The sequence below is a fragment of the Gadus chalcogrammus genome, chromosome 16, assembly GCF_026213295.1.
Source record: "Gadus chalcogrammus isolate NIFS_2021 chromosome 16, NIFS_Gcha_1.0, whole genome shotgun sequence".
In the NCBI taxonomy this organism is placed as follows: domain Eukaryota; kingdom Metazoa; phylum Chordata; class Actinopteri; order Gadiformes; family Gadidae; genus Gadus; species Gadus chalcogrammus.
This window is the reverse complement of record NC_079427.1, coordinates 30233928-30255769: the sequence shown is the minus strand read 5'-3', so window position 1 is coordinate 30255769 and position 21842 is coordinate 30233928. Positions and strand designations below refer to the sequence as shown.

The 21842-nt window shown below is 45.7% G+C and overlaps 1 protein-coding gene across 1 annotated transcript in view; it reads left to right on the top strand.

Annotated features, from left to right (window-relative positions):
• The first annotated feature begins 214 nt into the window (after nt 1-214).
• zgc:153039 (uncharacterized protein LOC767698 homolog) overlaps nt 215-21842 on the top strand; it is a 111004-nt gene continuing 89376 nt past the window's right edge. The window contains exons 1-6 of the mRNA XM_056611203.1: nt 215-836; nt 3048-3182; nt 4345-4482; nt 4834-5142; nt 5524-5631; nt 11552-11663. Coding sequence (XP_056467178.1) covers nt 608-836; nt 3048-3182; nt 4345-4482; nt 4834-5142; nt 5524-5631; nt 11552-11663 — 1031 coding nt within the window. The 5' untranslated portion in view covers nt 215-607. The remainder of the gene's footprint in view (nt 837-3047; nt 3183-4344; nt 4483-4833; nt 5143-5523; nt 5632-11551; nt 11664-21842) is intronic.

Below are 21842 nucleotides of genomic sequence, written 5' to 3'. Positions count from 1 at the left end.
TAACACTGGGTTATTTAACATGTAGGACAGGACTAACTCACTAACACTGTATTTAACATGTAGGACAGGACTAATGCACTGGGTTATTTAATATGTAGGACAGGTCTAACGCACTAACACCGGGTTCAGAGGAATGTTGCAGGGCGGAAAGGAGGCCCGCGTCACGTGACCAGTCAACAGGCTGGAGCCCCGCGGCGTCACATGACCGGACCGTGCGGCTCGGGACGCTTTGACTGACAGTGATGGTCTCGTGGGTTATTGATTCGCTTCCACACGTCGTGGGTTATTGATTCGCTCCCACACGTCGTTGACTTTATCGCGTAAAGTGTGTTCTTTCGCCGAAAAGTGGAAACTATTGCTACTCTTTAAAGATAGGCGGGCAAGGTTGGAGCCGGTAGCCCACATCCTACTGTACTGTTGTAGAGGAGAGACTGTTATAGATAGATAACAGATAGTTAGACCATCCGCCTATGGGCCGCATTTGAGACGATGGAGCATTTTACGCATTTTTGCCTTTGGTGAGCGCGTTACGCATGGTTACACATGCCCTACAGAGTTCCGTCAGACAGCCAGGGGAACTTGTTCAGCTCTGAAGCGGAGGGTCGTCATGTCGGAGAAGACCCCCCTCCTCCACTACCGTCTCTCCGAGGCCAGCTGCAGCGAGGCACCCGCGGGGGTGCTGCCGGTGCCCCCGTCCCGGGACAGGGGGAAGAGCGCGGCCGGTCCCAGACGGGGGCCGGCGAGCACCAGTCAGCCCAAGAAACTCAACACGTTCTTCGGCGTGGTGGTGCCCACCCTGCTGTCCATGTTCAGCGTGGTGGTCTTCCTCAGGATAGGTAAGTGATGCTGCTGGGATGTGACTTCATCAGTCGCTCATCATCATCATCATCTCAACATCCTCAAAAGAACAATACATAGTTGTTCTTCGCATTGAAAGTGTTTATTATTTTGGTTGAGCATTAAGAACCAAACTGAGATCAGGCATGTGTTGGTGGAAGCCCTCCTACTGCAGCCTAACCGATGTATTGATGTGCTTCAACAAACTCAACAAGTCAAGTTAATAGTAGGGACAATTTGTGGTAACCATCAAACTTATGACCAAATGTGTGAGATGTAGCTCCGGATAGAATCACACATACACCCGCGCAGCAGCACACAACATGCCTTGTTTAGCATTCCATTCAGATGTGTGATTGGAAGAGCAGAGCCTGCATGTCTCAGTCGGTAATCAGGTTCGCATGACACCCTTTCCACGGTGCTTCACACTTCATACAGCTAGTACAGTGTTTAGAGGATTCACAGTAACATCAGATTCATATCCCTCAAACTCACAGAAAACAATTCAGACAAATTAGAACATATTGTTTTGCTGTCGTAAACCGTTAACATCGTTAAGGACTATCCTCTGACTAAACTGTGTGTGCGTGCGTTTGAGAATGTGGTGGTGGTTCAGGAGGAGGGGGAAGGGGGGCTTCTGATCACCCCCGTGCTCGCCCCAGGTCTCGTGAGACTCAGCTGCTGCTTTGGCTCTCACACACACGCACAGGCACACACACACACGCACAGGCACACACACACACACACACACACACACACACACACACACACACACACACACACACACACACACACACACACACACACACACACACACACACACACACACACACACACAAACACACACATTATTTTACACCGATCAACAGAAATGAAAGTGTGTTTTATAAAGGAAGTACAGTAGTTGTGGGGAATAACAGCTGGTTTCATTGTGGATGTGAAAAATGATTTGCAACCCTCAAACTTCCCCTTTGTGAACGCCTCCTATAACACCTCCTCACCGACACTGTTTGGGCTGAACCACCACTCACATCAGGAGATTAACAAACTCTCTCACATGCAAACAGACCCTATGGAATAACTATATACCATATAATTCTGCAAATTCTGAACAAAGGCTAATGAACAACAGCAATCTTTATCAGTTTGTCTTTAATGGTGGTCCGTAAAACCACCGTGACCGTGTCTGGGGGTGTCTGCCAGTTAGGTCAAAGTCAACTTCTGTATTTTACTACGTTAATGTCACTCTCCCTCTCTCTCTCTCTCTCTCTCTCTCTCTCTCTCTCTCTCTCTCTCTCTCTCTCTCTCTCTCTCTGTTCCTCTCTCACTGTTCCCCTCTCTCTTTCTCTCTCTCACTCCCTTTCTTTCTTTCTTTCTTTCTTTCTTTCTTTCTTTCTTTCTTTCTTTCTTTCTTTCTTTCTTTCTTTCTTTCTTTCTTTCTTTCTTTCTCTCTCTCTCTCTCTCTCTCTCTCTCTCTCTCTCTCTCTCTCTCTCTCTCTCTCTCTCTCTCTCTCTCTCTCTCTCCCCCTCTGTCCCACTGTCTGTCTTCCCCTCTCTCTCTCTCTCTCTCTCTCTCTCTCTCTCTCTCTCTCTCTCTCTCTCTCTCTCTCTCTCTCTCTCCCCCTCTGTCCCACTGTCTGTCTCTCTCTCTCTCTCTCTCTCTCTCTCTCTCTCTCTCTCTCTCTCTCTCTCTCTCTCTCTCTCTCCTCTCTCTCTCCCCCTCTGTCCCACTGTCTGTCTCTCTCTCTCTCTCTCTCTCTCTCTCTCTCTCTCTCTCTCTCTCTCTCTCACTGTTCCCCTCTCTCTTTCTCTCTCTCACTCCCTTTCTTTCTTTCTTTCTTTCTTTCTTTCTTTCTTTCTTTCTTTCTTTCTTTCTTTCTTTCTTTCTTTCTTTCTTTCTTTCTTTCTTTCTTTCTCTCTTTCTTTCTCTCTCTCTCTCTCTCTCTCTCTCTCTCTCTCTCTCTCTCTCTCTCTCTCTCTCTCTCTCCCCCTCTGTCCCACTGTCTGTCTTCCCCTCTCTCTCTCTCTCTCTCTCTCTCTCTCTCTCTCTCTCTCTCTCTCTCTCTCTCTCTCTCTCTCTCCCCCTCTGTCCCACTGTCTGTCTCTCTCTCTCTCTCTCTCTCTCTCTCTCTCTCTCTCTCTCTCTCTCTCTCTCTCTCTCTCTCTCTCTCTCTGTCCCACTGTCTCCTATCCGTGTTTCTCTCCTCCAGGCTTCATGGTGGGGCAGTGCGGTCTGTACCAGGCCATAGCCATGTATGTGGTGGCCTACTTCATCATCAGCATGACTGTGCTCTCAGTCTGTGCCATCTCTACCAACGGGGCCCTGGACGCCGGGGGGGCTTACTGTATCCTCCAGCTGAGACCCACCTTGTAGAACCACCACCACGCTTAGTACCATGCAGAGATGTTCTGTAAAGGCCTACATTATATAGGATGTATTTGAGCCAACTTGCATGAAAGGAATTATTTCATAGTGACCACTACACAAGAGCCTTGAATGGCTATACTAGAACTGCTCCAGAATAGGACCCGATAGTGGGGGTGTTTGTGGGTTCATAAACACAGGGATACCCAATGTGTTGTACATGAAACAGCTGCTGGACTCTAGCACATGTTTTTACTCCAATGGTTGTGAAAAATGAACAAAAATAGAAAAAAAACAATTCCAGCACAATTTGATTCATAGAGAAGTATGTCAAGAGGTGGTCAATGCAGATGGTATCATTCTTTTTTAAATCAGCCAAATTATATAATACATATATTGTCCCTGGAATCAAAAGGTAATTAATGCAGGTTAAAAGTAGAGCTCATAGAAAAGGTTTTAGGCCTCCACTCTGAGGCGGAGAAAATGGTTGTAAATGTTGTATAGACACCACTGGGTCCACAGGAGCAGGTGTGAGGTGGGTTGTAAAACGTTGTCAAAGCACACCAGCACACAAAACAATCACTGGAAAAGCGTTTATAGCAGATGGTAGCGATTTAATATAGCATCGCATTTTATATAGAAAATAAGACATCAATGTTCGACCGCACCTGGTCACACCCTAACAGAACAGGGTTTACCTGAAGACGGGTTTTGAGGGTTTTCTAACTATTTAAGGCGCAGAAGTTCCTGATGATGGCAGATAGAATATGAGAGACAGGACATAATGCACATAATAATAATGTGTTTTCTTCACATAAGGAGCATTGTGCAAATGGGGTAATGATCACCATTACATGTATCATACAACTTCCTTGTATGACCATTGTTGTTCACAAACAGGTAAGGGATTGTCGGCATCCCAAGAAAAGGGGAACAGTAACTAGCAGTGTAGATATTTTAGCAGGGTTAAATCAAGAAAGAAAGATAAGTGAAGTGACACACACACACAAACACACACATACATTTATATGTAATAAGTTAGGCATCCATACTCCCCACTATCAGCTCTTCACAAACTGCAAAGCATCCTTTTTTTCGATATGTTTACCTGTGAAGCTGTTTGTAGCCTTAACCTGACCCAGACATGATAAGTCGAGCCCTTGGCCCGGAGTTCGGGGGCAGCATTGGCCTCATGTTCTTCCTGGGTAACGTGTGTGCCAGTGCCCTCTTCGTGCTGGGGCTGGTGGAGGCCATTGAGTCCACCTTTGGCATGCCTGAAGGTAAGGAGGGCCCACCACCAGGCTGAAGCGGGAGGGGTCCTCAAGGCCGTTTGCTAGCTTAGCTCTGAAACTCTCTTGTGTTCTATCAAGCCGCCAATAAGTCACCTACTGCCTCACTTTGTTTAATGACTTGCATAAGGAATATGAATCGATAGATATTGTTTCAAATAATTAAGCCTAATTATGAATCTATAGATATTGTTTCAAATATTTTTGCCTTATTTCAGAGCCATTCTGTTTCCAATAAAAAACGTTATTACAATTATTGCAGAAAAAATCTAACTATGGAGGCATGTGTTTTTTGCAGTGCAGTATTTCTTTCACACACTGTTATCCCCCCCTGTCCACCAGACGGCACCCTGCCCATCTCCCCCCACCAGGTGCTCCCGTCGGGGTACTGGTGGTCCCTGCTGTATGGTACGGCCGTGGCTCTGCTCTGCCTGCTGGTGTGCCTGGTGGGCGCCAACATCTATGCCAGCGCCACCTTCGTCATCTTCCTGGTGGTCATCCTCTCGCTGGGCACCGTGTTCGTCAGCTTCTTCTCCGTCAGGCCGCACAACGTCACGCTTCCCGGCTCCGCCTTCCTGCCCGGCAACACCAGCAGCCCCATGGCTCGCTTCACCGGGTTCAAGCTGGACACGCTGCTCGGAAACCTGGAAGGTGTGTGTGTGTGTGTGTGTGTGTGTGTGTGTGTGTGTGTGTGTGTGTGTGTGTGTGTGTGTGTGTGTGTGTGTGCGTGTGTGTTTAAGGTAATAAGCCTTAGCGTGCTGTATCAAAGAGAGACTTTGTTTTTTTCTCTATTGGTCCCATTAAATCAAATGCTTGGCTCTTGTTTGCAGAAACAGTTGATGCGCCAGATGTTGATTGTTTCACAACACGTGTGTGAAGAAGTATTCTCTTATATTAGCACGAAGCATGAAGTTCCCCCCCCCCCCCAAACTGGTGTTCCTGGCCATGTTTGACCGCCCTATACTGTCTATGGTTCCATATGCCCTTACATTTTTTGTGTATAATGTGGGTTTTCTTTCTTCCTTCTCTCAGCCGGATATGGGGTGGACTACACCACAGGGAGGATGATGAACTTTGCTACTGTCTTTGCTGTCGTGTTTAATGGCTGCACCGGCATTATGACTGGATCCAACATATCAGGTACTGCCAACGGTGTGTGTGTGAATTCGTTTTCGTGGGCAGTCCCTTAATCATTGATGTGATAAGCCTTTTTGACTCAATGCCCGATCACCAATGTACAACAGCATTTTAGGTTGGAATGAACGGCTTCAGGGAAAATGTAAAGCATGCCAATTGCTTAGCCCACATTCTTGTTAAAGATCCCATGCTATTCTATTTTATGATGCTTTAATATAGGTATTAGTGGGCCACAAACACAGTATTCAAAGACGTCCCCGAAATTCAGCTGTGGTGCAGAGTTACAGTCACTCCGAAACAGTCGCACATTGAGCTTCCCCCAAACACGCTGTTTCGGTGGGCGTGTCAAGGCAGGTCAAGGAGGGGGGTGGGGGTGTGGCCCTGAGCAGCTTGTAGCCACTACCATGCGCTCTGTATACGGTGGGCGTGTCAAGGCAGGTCAAGGAGGGGGGTGGGGGTGTGGCCCTGAGCAGCTTGTAGCCACTGACAGTACCATGCGCTCTGTTTACGGTGGATGTATCGCAATGGCTCGTAGAAACCCATATTATACATAGATATCTATATCATATAATATATAATATATATTATCACGGCCAAAAGCTGTGTGAGCCTCCAGACGATAGGTTATTATGAATCTCAAACGACCGCGTCTACTTCAGATTGATGTGGAAGTGGAAGAACCAGAGACGTCGGAGAACCCGACGAAGTCCTTTGTGATTCATTATATCGTCTGGACGCGCACACAGCTTTTGGCCGTGATGTATTATTTGATATAGATATCTATGTATTATATGATATTATTTAGATATAGAGCAGAGCTCCAGGTCTGTAACGCAAGTGTTGTACGCTTCCTTGTTATTTGGATAACCGTTCTGCTGTTGGTGTTATGGCATAACACGTCGGACTCTCGTCTCTGGTATTTCTACAACGAGACTCGTATTGGGGGTTATCTCAGCCATGGTTGAGAATGAATTGAGGGAAAGGAACTTTGGCTTTGACTCCCTGAAGTAGGCTACATGAACCACGACATGGAGGAGAAAGGGATTGTTGGCCGCGAATGTATCCCGCTTGAGCCCTGCTTCCCGCCGCCTCGGCAGCGGTCAGCGCTAATCACCGCATCCTGAAGCCGAGGCGGTGGTCCATAGGCTCCGGCGGGAGACGACCGCGGTCAAAAATCCCTTTCTCCTCCATGTCGTGGTTCATGACTTCAGGGAGTCAAAGCCAAAGTTCCTTTCCGCCAATTCATTCTCAACCATGGCTGAGATAACCCCCACTACGAGTCTAGGTGTAGAAATACCATAGACGAGAGTCCGACGTGTTATCACACCAACAGCAGAACGGTTATCCAAATAACAAGGAAGTGTACAACACTTGCGTTACAGTCCTGGAGCTCTATATCTAAATAATATCATATAATACATAGATATCTATATCAAATAATACATATTATCACGGCCAAAAGCTGTGTGCACGTCCAGACGATATAATGAATCACAAAGGACTTCGTCGGGTTCTCCGACGTCTCTGGTTCTTCCACTTCCACATCAATCTGTAGTAGACAGAACCGCGCGCTGCCTGCTGCCTGCTGCCGGCGCAAGGCACCACCGCCCGGCTGCCCGCTGCCAGGTGGTGGTGCTTCGCGGCGGTGGTGCCTCGCGCCGCGGCAACCGGCGGCAGGCAGCATGTCGCAGTTCATGTACTTCGATGTCGTTCTGCCATTGCATTCAAAATTCTGTAACTAGCCTGTTACTACGAACTAAGCAACTACCATACACGTATTAGCATTTAGCACTAGCTCAATCACGACTCCTTCAGAATTCTTGTGGGTGGTTACGAACCAACCAAGTGGGCAGGGCCATGAATAATAGTTTGACAACGCTACATCACAGTGTCACCTTATCCAGATCGGCTCATTTCTTCTGCCTTTTTCCTTTCATTGCCTATTGCATTCAGCAGACAAACTGCATAGATTTCAAACTTACCACAGCTCACAAACTTATTCAGACCTATGTTATTTAACAAACAACAGGAAAAATGTGATTTTAATGGCATGGGCTCTTTAACATAATTGTTAGGGAGGGGCAAGGGTGCGTGTGTGGGTGTGTGTGTGGCACTTCAGCTTGTGTGTGTGTCTGTTGTGTGTGTTTGTGCGTCTCTGTGACCAGCTTGGATCTGTGGTTGACTTAAGGCCCATTCACACCCTATGGTAAATACGGATAGGAACCCTTTCGTCCGGTCCCGGAGGTTGTTTCGTCCGTCAGAGGGTCCGTCGCTTCTGAGCTTACGAATCCGGAGTGCTCCGGGAGAAACAGAGCAATACCAACGGAAATCGAGGCGGCAGTAAAGAGTCACAAGTCCAACCATTCGCGAAAATAGAGAGTAGCATAATATCTAAGATGTATAGATATATTGTATTTAAGGTTTTATACTTATATTATAAACAACCTGGTCTCACAGGAATCCGTGAAATGACTACGGACAAATAACTCGAAATCCGTGGACACATCACGGAAACACGCCGATTTCCGTGATCTGGCCACGGAATTCGCTCCAATGCAAGTTAATGACGCTGATGTTCCGTGGCTCACACACGGATCCCCGTTTCAACGAGCGAGTCGACCACGGGGGATTAACTCAAAACCCGGGGTGGTCTCACTGAAACACTTAAATTGTCCCTGTTGTGTCCACGGAAGTTGCTCCAATGCAAATAAATGACAATGATATTCCGTGGCACACACACAGATTCACGTTTCAATCTGTGTGTGTGCTCCCGTTTCAATCTGTGTGTGTGCCACATTTGACCACAGCGGGGGCTTAACTCAAAATCCGTGGTGGTCTGACGGAATCACTTCAATTGTCCGTGATGTGGCCACGGAATTTGCTCCAATGCAAGTAAATTACACTGTTATTCCATGGCTCACTCACGGATATCGGCGTGTTTCTGTGATGTGGCCACGGATTTCGAGTTAAGCATCCGACCGTAGTCATTTCACGGATTCCTGTGAGACCATGTTGATTATACAATATACGTGACCTTTTTATTTTATTGTTCACCTGCTTCGGCTATGAGTTGCAACTGGTCATTTAAAAAATGGCGCAACATTTTGAGGAGATAATCTGCGGGTTGGTGAGGGGTGTCACATGCCACTGCCGTGTAGGCCTACACTTTATGTGCCGTTTTTTTCGCTGATTTCGGATGAAAATCCGGAAATCAGAAAATAAAAAATATATATCGGAAAATAAAATAAAATAAAAATGATGTAAACACATTACGTTACGTAATGTGTTTACATAAATGAACGGGCGAAATTGAAAATAAATAAATAAATCGGGCGTTACGTTATGTGTTTACGTAAATTAACGGGCAAAATCTGAAAATAAAATAAAAATCGGGCGTTACGTCATGTGTTAACGTAAATGAACGTGCATTACGTAATGTGTTTACATACATGAACGGAATAAATTATGGTATAAAATCGGATAAACGCTTCCGGTTTTAGACAGAAGACTTGACACTCGCTGTTGACTTTAAGCTGGAATTCATGGCTATTCTCTCTGTAAATACACTCTATATATATACTCTTTTTTAGAATTCTTAATTCAGAATTCCTTCTGTGTTTACTGCAATCATCTCTATTTAATATTTGATAGGACCCAAACTGATACTCGTTTTGTAAAACTGAAGGGCATTAGAGATTGAGGCTAATTATTATTTAAAATACAGCAACTAAGTAGACAGGAATAGTTAGAACAATTCCTCTAGCTTCTCCTTTCCTGACATATTTATATTAGGTCTAGTTATGTTACATTCTGCTGTCTTAATATCATAAGGTTCGACTGCACTCCAACATATTTATCATATGTTATTTGCACTTTTGCATTCCTACATTCTTACTCTGAACTATCCTTCATTTTATATCTGGCTCTAATTGTCTATAATATTGTCTTACCTTGCTGCTGGACCACCTTATTTGCCCATTTTTAAATACGACAAACTCAAGTCTGTGTTTGAACTTAGCTCTGTGTGTAACCAAAGTAAATAAGTAAAGTCATAATAAAATCAAAACATTGTAAATGTTTTAACACTTTATTCAGAAGCGCGTCATACACTCAACAGATAACCGAACTCAGAACCTCAACACACACACACACACACACACACACACACACACACACACACACACACACACACACACACACACACACACACACACACACACACACACACACACACACACAGCAATGAGTGTCCACCCAGCGACCCAGGAACATGGTGTTGACTTGAAGATCCTCCTCAGCTGTCATGTTAGGGAAGACCTCCATGTCTTCCTGAAAATCAATGGTGACTTCTGGTATTGAAACATCGTTAAAAAACGAGCGATGCACCTACAAAAGACGGAAAAAAATGTTACAATTGATGTTGTAATTGTAGAAAAAATTAAGATCAAAGACGATACATTCTCACAGCACAGCAAACTATATAAAGGTCGGTAATTCAGTAGTGGTAGTCTACACGAAACAGGCTGAAAAATGGAAAAACGTAATATTTATTAGGTGGGTGCAGCAATTATTGTCCCTTCAGAGCATCAACTTTATCTATTATTGGCATATCATTAATAATAAGATATATTTCTACCTCATACTGTACTTTACATCTGTTTCTCTCTGTCATATGTTTTGTGAACTGTCCGAGCCCCAGCACCCTATTGACTGGGGGACATTGAACATTTAGAATCTGAGACAGGATAGTAGGCTATAACAGTAATTCATTTACTTTTATCAGTTTTATTGCATTTTTCATCTCTTTTACCCCTTTTAACTGAACTAAGTGTTATGATCTCTTAGTTATAAACAGATTGTATGAACTTAAAAGGCAGATCGAATATTTAAAGATCGATTTTGTCGATTGAATGATATCACACTTCTCAGCCACCACAGCGGAGATCAACAGCTGATAGGTGCAACTCTAGTTAAAGCGGAACAAGCTCATTATTTTATCACAACTTAACTCTGTTTTGGTCTACAGATGACTGTCAAAAGTCAACATCTTAAAAACGTTTACACTCGCAACACATCTACAAATCTGTAAAATCGTTTAATAAGACAGACTATAGGCTACACAACGTTTGCCTATCTTGCAAAAATGAAACCTAGCTAGCGTTATCCACGTCAGTGTGGATTAAACCAAGAAATGCTTCATGTAGGTGTAACGTTCGGTTATTTGTTTGATGAAAAAATCGAAACTTAATGAAACTAATAGATCGGTAAAGAAATGCAAGTCTCGTGCATTTATAATTGTATCGCTGTTTTGAATAGTCACCTACCATAACCTCCAAGTGCAGCTGAACCGAACGTGTCACATAGCATCGTGCAGTCCCGTCCCTTTCGCACGTTGGCAATAGAATTTACAACTCGCGCTTGCGCAGTGCAAAACAACATTTTTTTTTTTTTGCAATTTCCGGTTTGCTGGTGGATGTTTCTGTGGGTGGATGTCTGCAGTGGAAGTTCGTGTGGGTGGATGTCTGAAGCGTGTGGGTGGATGTCTGCAGGCCAGACCCCTCTCTCTTTGCGCACGTTCGGTAGGACAGAGTGGGAGGGGGAGGGGTCGCGCTCACAGTCTCCAAGGCAAACACAGACACTTGAGGCGGAAACTGACCATTGTAACGCATATATCGATATCAACGATATTGTCAAATCTTGCAAAATCGTATCTACTGATGCCATGTTTGCGATTGTCGATGCCGGTAATTCGGAGGTATGAATCGGCCTTTAGTGTGATGTATTTGTGTGTGGCGACAGCTTGTAAATGTGGTTTAGTTTAATGTGTGTGTGTGTGTGTGTGTGTGTGTGTGTGTGTGTGTGTGTGTGTGTGTGTGTGTGTGTGTGTGTGTGTGTGTGTGTGTGTGTGTGTGTGTATGCCCAGGGGACCTGAAGAACCCTAGCTACTCAATCCCTCGTGGGACCATCACCGCCGTCATCTTCACCTTCATCATCTACAACCTGTTGATGGTGATGGCGGCTTGCACCTGTGACCGGTGAGGGACAAGCACACACATGAACAGTCGCACAACTTAAACACACACACACACACACACACACACACACACACACACACACACACACACACACACACACACACACACACACACACACACACACACACACACACACGCACACACACACACGTGTCAGAGTGTGTCAGGGGGGTCCTCTGCCAGGTCAGCCAGGACTGGCTCCTGATTGGTCATTACCCTGGGCCTTGTCCTGCCTAAGGGCGCACTCACACTAGGCTATCTGTACCGTGTCCAAGTCCGTTTGACATCTGTACTGTACTCAAGTACGATTGCCCCCCCCCCCCATCTCTATTGCTTGGGTAGAGATGTTGCTGCGCTCTCTCCACAGAGACAACACAGCGCTATGATCATGAGCAGTTCTAACTGGAGGGAAAGTGAAATCTGCGAGCTGCTGATCATGTGAGAAAAGGTGATGCAGTCCTATTAAACAAAGACGTTGAAAGATGGTGCGATCTACGAGAGAGACACACAGGAACTGTCCTTACAAGGCTTTTGGCAGGATAGAAAACAAGTGGTCAGCAAAATTTGCTGTTTTTGTACTTAGAAAATAGTTAATCGCGTTTGTAGCCTACACTCAGACGTGAACTTATTCTGGCATGTGGGTGTCTTCATTCATAAGAAAAAAACAACATTTGGGATGTTAGTATGCAAAAATTATTCTAAAGAGTTCTAGACTCCATGCGCAGCCCCGCCTTCTTCAGTGAACCAAGAAAGCCTGCGCCGTGACGAACGGGGGATTTTTTATCAAAGAATCAACTTCGCTATCGCACCAACTTCAACCCACTTTTGAACCAGTTGCCACCATGTTTATTGTTTAACTTCGGAGAGCACACCTCTCCGAAGTGTGCTCAGGCCACGGAATTGAACTGTACTTGAGTACGGTTGGCGTGCTCACACTAGCCAAACGATCTAGACTTTAGGGGTGCACTTGGTGTAAAACAGACTTGGGCACGGTACAGATGGCCTAGTGTGAGTGCACCCTAAGACAAGCACTGGCATCAAGGGGTGGACATGAGGCTTGTTGGATACGACACACTTAATTACTTTCACAGGACACAACAAACAGATTTGCAGTTCAGTCCAAAAACACAGTGTGTAAAACAGATACTGTTTTAGGCCGTGTCCACACGGATACGATTTTTCTTGCACGTTTGGGTGAACGTCCAGACGGACCCGGCATTCCCGGTGCCTGCTAACGCACTCTATTGAAACCAGGTCCCAGGGAGAAGGAGATACGCAAACGATGACATTGTTAGATTTCCGTGTAATTTGTTTTTGTTTGATTTGAATTTAATTATTTTTCTAACTTTAAATACAGCCCCTTGGAAAATGTAATTACTACCTTTTCTGCTCTACAAAGTTTAACAACTGCTGTTGTTGTTCTTGGTTTCTCCTCCTTTACTGTATGTTTGTATACAGCGCGCAAGCTTGATGCGCATGCTCCACCATTCTTTTGGTGGAGAAAAAGTGTCACATATAGGACTGGAATATATACTCCAGTGTTTCTACAGCTAGATGCTTTTGTGCAACGAGTCCATCATTACGGAGAAATTCCTGCAATGCTGAGAAAGATTGTTTTTGTCCGTGTGGACAGGGCCTTAAGCTGTGGCGGATTTTTATTTATTTTTTTTAGAACTTGCTTCACTTGCCTCAACTAGTTTGCACCCAGCGCAAAGCTTTTTTCCCCCGCAGCAAACTCGCGCAACTACACTTGTGCCCTGAGAGGCGTGTCGACGAAAAGCAGAGGCGATCTTACCCGGGGATTCCACCGGACACGTTACGGCAGCGTTACGGCTGCGACTCTGCCCTGCTTGCATTTCCACCGGGCGCGTTACGGCAGCGCAACGTGCGTTGCGAGCCAGCCGTATTCACACGAGATCACGAGATCACGCGATAATCCTAAACCTAATGTACTCAACTTCCACTCCCAAAACGACTGCAATTAAATCCCACGCTTTGTCCTTCCGGCCATTGCCCTTATAAAAAGGATGATTTGGTACATAAATGACGTTGTGATAGGCTACATGAGCTGAGTATTGTGTTTTATTTTGAAAATTGACCGGATGCTCTATGGCTTTTACTTTTTCACTTCCTGCCCTGCTCGATCTGCTCTGTTGAAATTGACGCGGTTCAGCAACGGCTTGCGGTAAAAATAAAAATGCTACGGAATGATAGCGCTGCGGCACGGCGAGCCGCTCCTGGGACATTGCTGAGACGTTCCGCAGCCGCGCCCGATAGAAATGGTCTCATTGATTAGAGTGGAACCTATCTTCTGCGGTGACCACGGCCAAGACGTGCCGCTGCCGTAACGTTGTCGTAACGCTTCCGGTGGAATCAGGCCTTTACAGATCGATAAAGTAATTGCGCCACTGACTGGCGCAGTTGGTGTTGCTATTTTGACGTGCCTAGGCAGGTCGGAACTGTAACATAAGCTTACACACGTACGCTATACACAGCACAAACATGCAAACAATTAGCCTAATTTAAATATTATCATGTCAAAGATTGTTCATGTGGGAAACTGCGTAGAAATAGCATGTGGATTGTGGATTTTTTTTTTTCATAGTGGGTGCATGAATGAACACTGTAGTAGGCTTAAAATAATAATAATAACAATAATAAACTCGAGCAAAGTATATCCCAGCCCTCCAAAACAAAATCTTGTTTGAGGGTAAATGATAACGTTCGTTAAATTATTTGGGAAAGAACAGCTGATACAGCGTTAATAAGTTCTACTTTTAAATCAATGCATCTGCAAACACCGTTCAGCAAACACATATTTTCTTGACACAGACATCGGGTCCAAGGCCACAACTTTTAGGATTGATGAGTATTTGATCGTGAGAAAACGTGGTTTTCTTTTTTTGGAGAAAGAGAGGCTTCAGAAGGGGTGTGCGCAGACAGTACAGTGCAACCCTCTTGTTATATATACACCTCAAAATGAAATGAATTTTTCATGCTCCACAAAACGAAATTCAAACCATAGCCTTTCAATTGGGATATTTTCTTCGACTACAGAAGGGGTGTGCACAGATAGTACAGGGGCACTCTGTAGTTAAGTATGTGAGTGTACAATAAAAGCAATATTAACCGGTGACTCTTTGCTGGTTGCCCTGCAAATGCATGGTTGGAGCCACGGATTCGTCGTCCAAGGGCTGCGAATAGTCACGCACAGCTATGTTATGAACGCCGCATACCGGTATTTTCGCCGGTGAGCTCGGCTCACATTAACAACTTTTGTTTCAGTTAATTAAAGGCTCCCTGACGAGTGTTTTCGCTCGTTAAAGTGTGTACTCCATTGTTTGGAATTTAAGAGCAGAAGCTCCCCATTACGGTTAAGGCTAGTGGGTAAATAAGAAATACATTTAATTGTGAAAGAAAAAAACAAAACACTGTTTTAGTTTGAGTTTCTTACGTTGAGCAGTTGCTACCCTTTTGTTGAATTATTACTGTCGGATGTTTTCGCTCAGTAGTAACTATTTCACTCTGGAAAAATACTATTTTGGATAGCTTAATTCCCCCGACATGTTAGGCTCACATGGTTGCCGCACTTGCATGGCTCCACTGCTAGCCCAAGATGGACATGATGAATTCCCCGCATGCCTCGGTGTGGTCCACCTGAGGGAGGGGCTGTCCGACGATCAGTGTATGAATTGCAGTTTCACTCCACATGGGCTGAAAGTGGCAAGACTAGCCGAGGTGGAAGGACCTCAGGTTGAAGGCGAGCTTCCCCCGCCTGAAAGAGAACCAACGGTACGAGTACGCTCCCCACCCAGGGCTGCCCCGCCCAGGAAGAAGGCTAGGAAGGCTGACGGTTATGCTGCCAAAGTAGACAAGCTAGTGTCAGAGTTCGCTGAGATTAAGAGTTTGCTCTTTAACCTTCATACCGTTAGGTTTGCGTCAACCCAGGGGTCAATCCCTGAGGTTGAGGCTCCAACTACACCAGAATGGGACGGAGATGCCCTATCTACGAGGGCTTCCTGTAGCCAGTTCTATGAGGACAGGCAAGGACAGGGCAAGGTAGAGGCTTCTATCCAGGCTTCTGAAGACGGCTCCCAGCATGTAGGGAGTGGGTCTAGGGCAGGCTCAGAAGCTTCCCCGGCCATGGTTAAGCCAGCGGTCCGACTGACACTGGCACGCTTAGGGTTGGATGCAGCTCCAGCAGCAATTGCTCCACCTAGTGCATTCTTCAGGCATGTCCCGCCACAAGATATTATTTCTGTGCCTCCCTGCCAGCCATATATTGAGGAGCTTCACAGATGCTGGCCCGACCGCAGATCTCTATCTCATCACACCAGTGACAGCAGGGGCTTGGCTTCAATGCAGAATGCCAGCAAGCATGGACTTGACCGACAGCCAGCCGTGGAGCTTACCATTGCCTCCCTCATTGTGGCACCAGAGGAGATGTTGAGGCCGAATGCTCGCTGTCCCAGGCCACAGTGTCGCATCACTGATGACCTATTAACGAGGTGCTATGACACAGCGGCACGTATGGGCCGTATTGGGAACTCCTTGTCCCATTTGATACTGGCCCTGTCTCAGTCCTTGCAAACATCCAGTGCAGATACTTCAGCACAGAGTCTTAGTGACACGTGTTTGCAGGCGTTTGCCTTGATGACCAGATAGCTTGGTAGGCTGATGTCGTTGCTTACGCTGGCTCACCGCCAGGTATGGCTGGCCCAGTCACCATTATCAGAGCCATGCCGGAGAACCCTCTGCACTCTCCCCGTAGTTCCGGGAAAGCTGTTTGGCCCAGCAGCACAACAGGCCTTGAATCGTGGCATCCAGGCTAACCAGACACGGCAGCAGTTTGCTAGCCTTCGGGGAGCTACATCTCTATCGAGACAGCAGCCTCCACAAGGTTATGGCACCAATCGTCCTCTGCCGCCTGAGGACGTGGGGGCAGGTACTGACGGCTCAGGTCCGGGCACACAGCAAGGTGGGTTTTACTCAGTGTATTTTTCAGTTCCAAAAAAAGAGGGTGGGTTTCACCCTATACTGGACTACTGGACGAGGGCTGAACAGTATTCTGAAAATATTGCCTTTTCAAATGCTAAAGACAGCAGAAGTGCTCCAGGCCGTGGCACGGCAAAGCTGGTTCACATCAATAGGTTTAAAGGATGCTTATTTTCATGTCCCGATAGCACCACATCACAGGCCATAGCTGTGCTTCGCATTCGAAGGGCGGGCCTACCAGTACAGGGTCCTCCAATTTGTGTTATCACTAGCCCCACGGATCTTCACAAGGTGCATGCGGCAAGTGCTCGCACCAATGCAAGCCACCGGAATGCAAATCCTCCCTTATCTGGACGATTGGCTTATTTGCGCTCCAACCCGGGAACGGGCAGAGCAGGACACCACAGCCCTCCTAGGCCATGTGGAAAGGTTGAGTCTTACATTCAACTATGGCAAAAGTTGTCTAATTCCCAGCCAACAGGTACTGTTCCTTGGCATAACCCTGGACTCCGTCCAAATGCTGGCCTTCCCTTCTCCGCGGCGGGTAGAGGCCATACTCCAGATCCTCCTGCATTTTCGGGTGGACAGGATGATAAGGTACAGCCTCTTTCTCAGGCTTTTGGGAATGTTGACGTCAGTAACCTCAATAGTGCCACTGGGCCTCCTCCACTTGCGGCCGTTCCAAGTTTGGACCAATGGCCTCCACTTAGATCCGAGGATGCACAGATCCAGGAAAGTCAGGGTGTCCAGTCAATGCCTCCTGGCATTACAACCCTGGAGACGCAGGGCATTTCTTGCCAAAGGTGTCACACTGGGTTCAATCCCCTCACGCCGCGAGGTGGTAGTGACCGATGCTTTGCTCTCTGGCTGGGGGGCAGTGTGGCAGCACAGGGCGTTGAGAGGGCTCTGGAATGTGCAGCACAGGACACGACACATAAATGTGCTCGAGCTCCATGCTTGTTTTCCAACATTAATAAACTCCTCAAACATCTCATCCTCATTCACCCCAGAGAAATGCAACAACTTCCTATAATCTTTCCACTCCAACATATAAATCATCCACAACCAGCTTGCCACCTCCTCTGCCACAAGCCCTGACTCAGAACCTCCACTTCTTTTATCTCCTGACCACCAGCTTTCCATCTTCTCACCCATAACCACAGCAGACCTCTCCAAAATACCCTCCACCATGAAATCATCCTCCTCCCCCCTCGACCCCATGCCCTCTGGACTCGTCAAAGCCTGTTTCACCTCTCTCGCCCCGCTCATCACAGACACAATGAACTCCTCGCTTAACTCTGACACCGTTCACCCACCTATTAAGCTTGCTTCCATCACCCCCCTCCTTAGAAAACCCGGCCTTGACTCCGACGACCCCAACAACTTCAGACCCATCTCCAACCTCACATTCCTCTCATGTCATGACTCCATCGTCTTCAGCCGTCTGCAATCTATTGGCATCACTGACTCTGCCCTCTCCTGGTTCACCTCCTACCTGTCTGAAAGATTCCAACACATCTCCGTCCACAACCACAAATCCTACACCACCCCTGTCTCACACGGAGTACCCCAAGGCTCAGTGCTTGGCCCCATCCTCTGCATCCTCTACATGCTCCCACTAGGTCACATCACCCCTCCGCCATGGTCTTCAATTTCACTGTTACGCCGACGATACCCAACTGTACATCACCACCACAGCCATTCCTCCTGCCATCCTCTCCACTCTCGCCAACTGCCTCACTGACATCAAAACCTGGATGTACCACAACTTCCTGAAACTCAACGGCAATAAATCTGAAATGATCATCTTTGGCCCAAAATCCATCCTCTCCACCTCCCAGAACTTCTCACTTTGCATCGATGGTCACTCTGTCACTCCCTCCCCCCTGGTCAGAAACCTCGGCATCCTCATGGAGCCCACACTCTCCTTCAAGTGACACATAAACAACATCAGATAAACATCCTTCTTCCACCTTCCGTTCTCCACCTATCGATATGGAGAATTGTTGCCACGGTCCAGTGGTGGTGGTGTCATATATATGAAAGAGGGCATTGAAATATACTACAATGATCAATTAAGAGGGCGAAGCCCTGAAGGAAGTGATGCAATAGGTGACTGAGTGAAGATCATTAACAATAGACCTGGGAAAGAGGGTCTCAAAGGACGCATATGATTATCAACTTTGGGGCTCCAACTTGATAGCAGGCTCACATAGCAGGGTGGCTGTAGGGAGGAGGCATGTGATCAAAGTGTTTTAGTGACCTAATGGCTAATGGAAACCTCATGTATCTGATAATAAAACTGATAGCAGCCTCAAGCCCTGGTAACGTTTAACCTTATGATATTAAGGACATGCACACAGGTTTGACGTCCGCATTCTCCTCTGCCCGGCCCGTAACATGGGTGGAGCAGTAGAGATATCAGGTTGGAGATGTCTCTCATGTCTGGGGAGTGAAATCCTTTAAATCTCCTGATGTCAAGGTGGCGCAGCAACAAGCAGAGCCCTAAACATGATGAGTTTCCCTCTGCTGGGCGCACATACACACACACACATGGCTACAAACACAGCCACACACACACACACACACACACACACACACACACACACACACACACACACACACACACATAATAAGATTAATACTGATACTTGTCTTAGTGATACACAGTGTCGGAACGTGAAGGTTTTAAAGTAATGTGATAAAGAAAGGCTTGTTTGTGTGTGTGTGTGTGTGTGTGTGTGTGTGTGTGTGTTGAAGCTCAGCTATTTTGTCTCAACAAAAGGGAACCGATCCGATCAGTAACACAACATGGTTGTAGTTCCCTGTCCTAACTTTCATGGCCCTTTGAGAGGTTCATCGCTGTAGAGAGGACCTCCGTTTATCCTCTTATCCCAAAGACCTGGGGCCTCATTTATCAACCGTACTTATGCACAGATTTGTGCGAACGAACATTGCCACGCAAAGTGTGGAATTTACCAAAATGTGCTTATACTTAGGAATGCGTATAAATATAAGCACACCTCTGACCATTCGTACGGACCGAATCTAGTGGTAGAATAGTGATATTACAAGCAAAAAGCAAAGCATTTAAGAGTGTCAACTTATGCATGAAGCAATCAACATCCACATACATCCCTTTTTTCCTTTATTCAGAAAACCTTAAATTGCTCCTTTGTCTAATTTTGAACCAATACATTGGTGTCAAACCCTAAAAAAGGAGTTATTCTTTTATTTGTAATGACTCCTGCATCAAGTTAACCAAAAAGTTACTTTTGGTTTAAATCAACCTCGTTAATGAGCGTTTCCATTTTAGTGTTGGAGAAGCTTATTTTCTTCGCTCTCTTTGCCATTATAGTGGTGAGGGGAAAAACATATTCACATGGTGGATAAAGGGATGCGTTGTGACCTCATCCTCCTCTTCAAACCGCTTATCCGGGGTCGGATTGCGGGGGAAGCAGCTCCAGCAGGGGGCCCCAGACTTCCCTTTCCTTACCAAGGAAAGGGAAGTCTGGTTTGTGACCATATATGGTTAATCAGAGGAGTTTCTGAATGCAAATGGTCTGAGCGTGAACGCGCATGGTACTTAAGAACAGGTGGGATTTATCAAGATTCATTACTTACTGATGTGCGTATGATTGCCTTATGCACTTTTGATACTTAAACACATCCTAAATTTCCTTCTTAAGAGCCTTTTCTACGCACGGTTGATAAATGGCCCCCCTGACCTCTGAGACCCAATCCCATTTCTTATTTTTACCCCACCCCTCTTTATCAAGTGACCCTTTCGACCCTTCATGACTCTGCTGCATCAGTAGTCATTTACGCAGACCCACAGGTCTGTTCAGCGGTAGTGAAATGTGTTTTGTGGGCAATTGGAATCCTTTTGTGGTTGTCAGCAGCAAACCAACTACTTTGATAATCGTTTTATTAAAGCAAGGCAAGGCAACTTTATTTATATAGCACTTTTCATAAACGAGGAAGACTCAAAGTACTTCACATAGAAACATTGTCATACAATAAAATAAAATAAAAGATCAGTAAAAGAAAACATAGGCAAAGTTAAAAAATACATTGCCATGTATTAACAGTCTCTCTGCTATCAGATTGTGTATTAACAGTCTCTCTGCTATCAGATCATGTATTAAAAATAGATAGAAAATAAAGGCAAAGGCATTTTAGAATGTGCAATGTATTTTAGATTTAGCAGAAAGCTAAAGGAAACATAAGTCTTCAGTCTTGTTTTAAAAGCATTGTTGTATCGTAACTAAAGTAAATTCTGCTTTCCCATGTTTCGTGTTTACTCTGGGGATAATTAACAGATTGGTCTAGATCTTAGTGGTCTAGAAGGCTTATGTAGTGGAAGCATATCAGTTAAATATTTTGGCCCTAAACCATGTAGGGATTAATAGGTTAGCAATATGATTTTAAATACATTTTCTGACATGCAGGCAGCCAATGTAACGATTTAAGAATTGGTTTAATATGTTCAAATTCTTTGGTCTTTGTTAGAACTCTAGCAGCAGCATTCTGAACAAGCTGTTGTTGCCTTTGGCCCCGTTTACACAAAGGGAAAACGCAGATATTTCTATGCGGTTTGGCCTCTCATTTACACGAAAACCCAGTTTTTATCACAGAAAACTATTATTTCTAAAGATTCCGGCCAAAGTGGAGATATCTGATAACGCAGATTATGTGTTGTGGTGTCAACTGGGAGAAACAGGGTTTTAGGCAAGCGTCACATTATGTGCCAGAAAATGCTTAACGTCATGTGAGCTGCCTTGTTTTGAAAGGAACAGGAAGTCGCTCGTGTTATTCGTTGTTGTTGATTCTGAGGATTCTGATTGGCTTGCATGGCTTTATCCTTCTCCCTACACTGCCGCCCATAGGTTTGACTCAACGAGCCGGAACTCGTTGAGTGGTACATTTTCTTATTCGTATTGCATGCTTATTAAATGTATACTCTGTTTAAGTTCATCTCCCTCGAAAAGTTGTTCCCTTTAGAACTACGGTGAATAACGTTAGCTCAGCTGACGGTAACTCGTTTCTATAGGAACCACACAAGGCTGGATCTGATCACTAGTTTAACAACGTAGTTGCTACATTCGTATCAAGTCAGCTTTAATGACGATCGATCAAACATGCACTCCTTGGTTTATTTGTACAATGGACCTCATGTTTGAA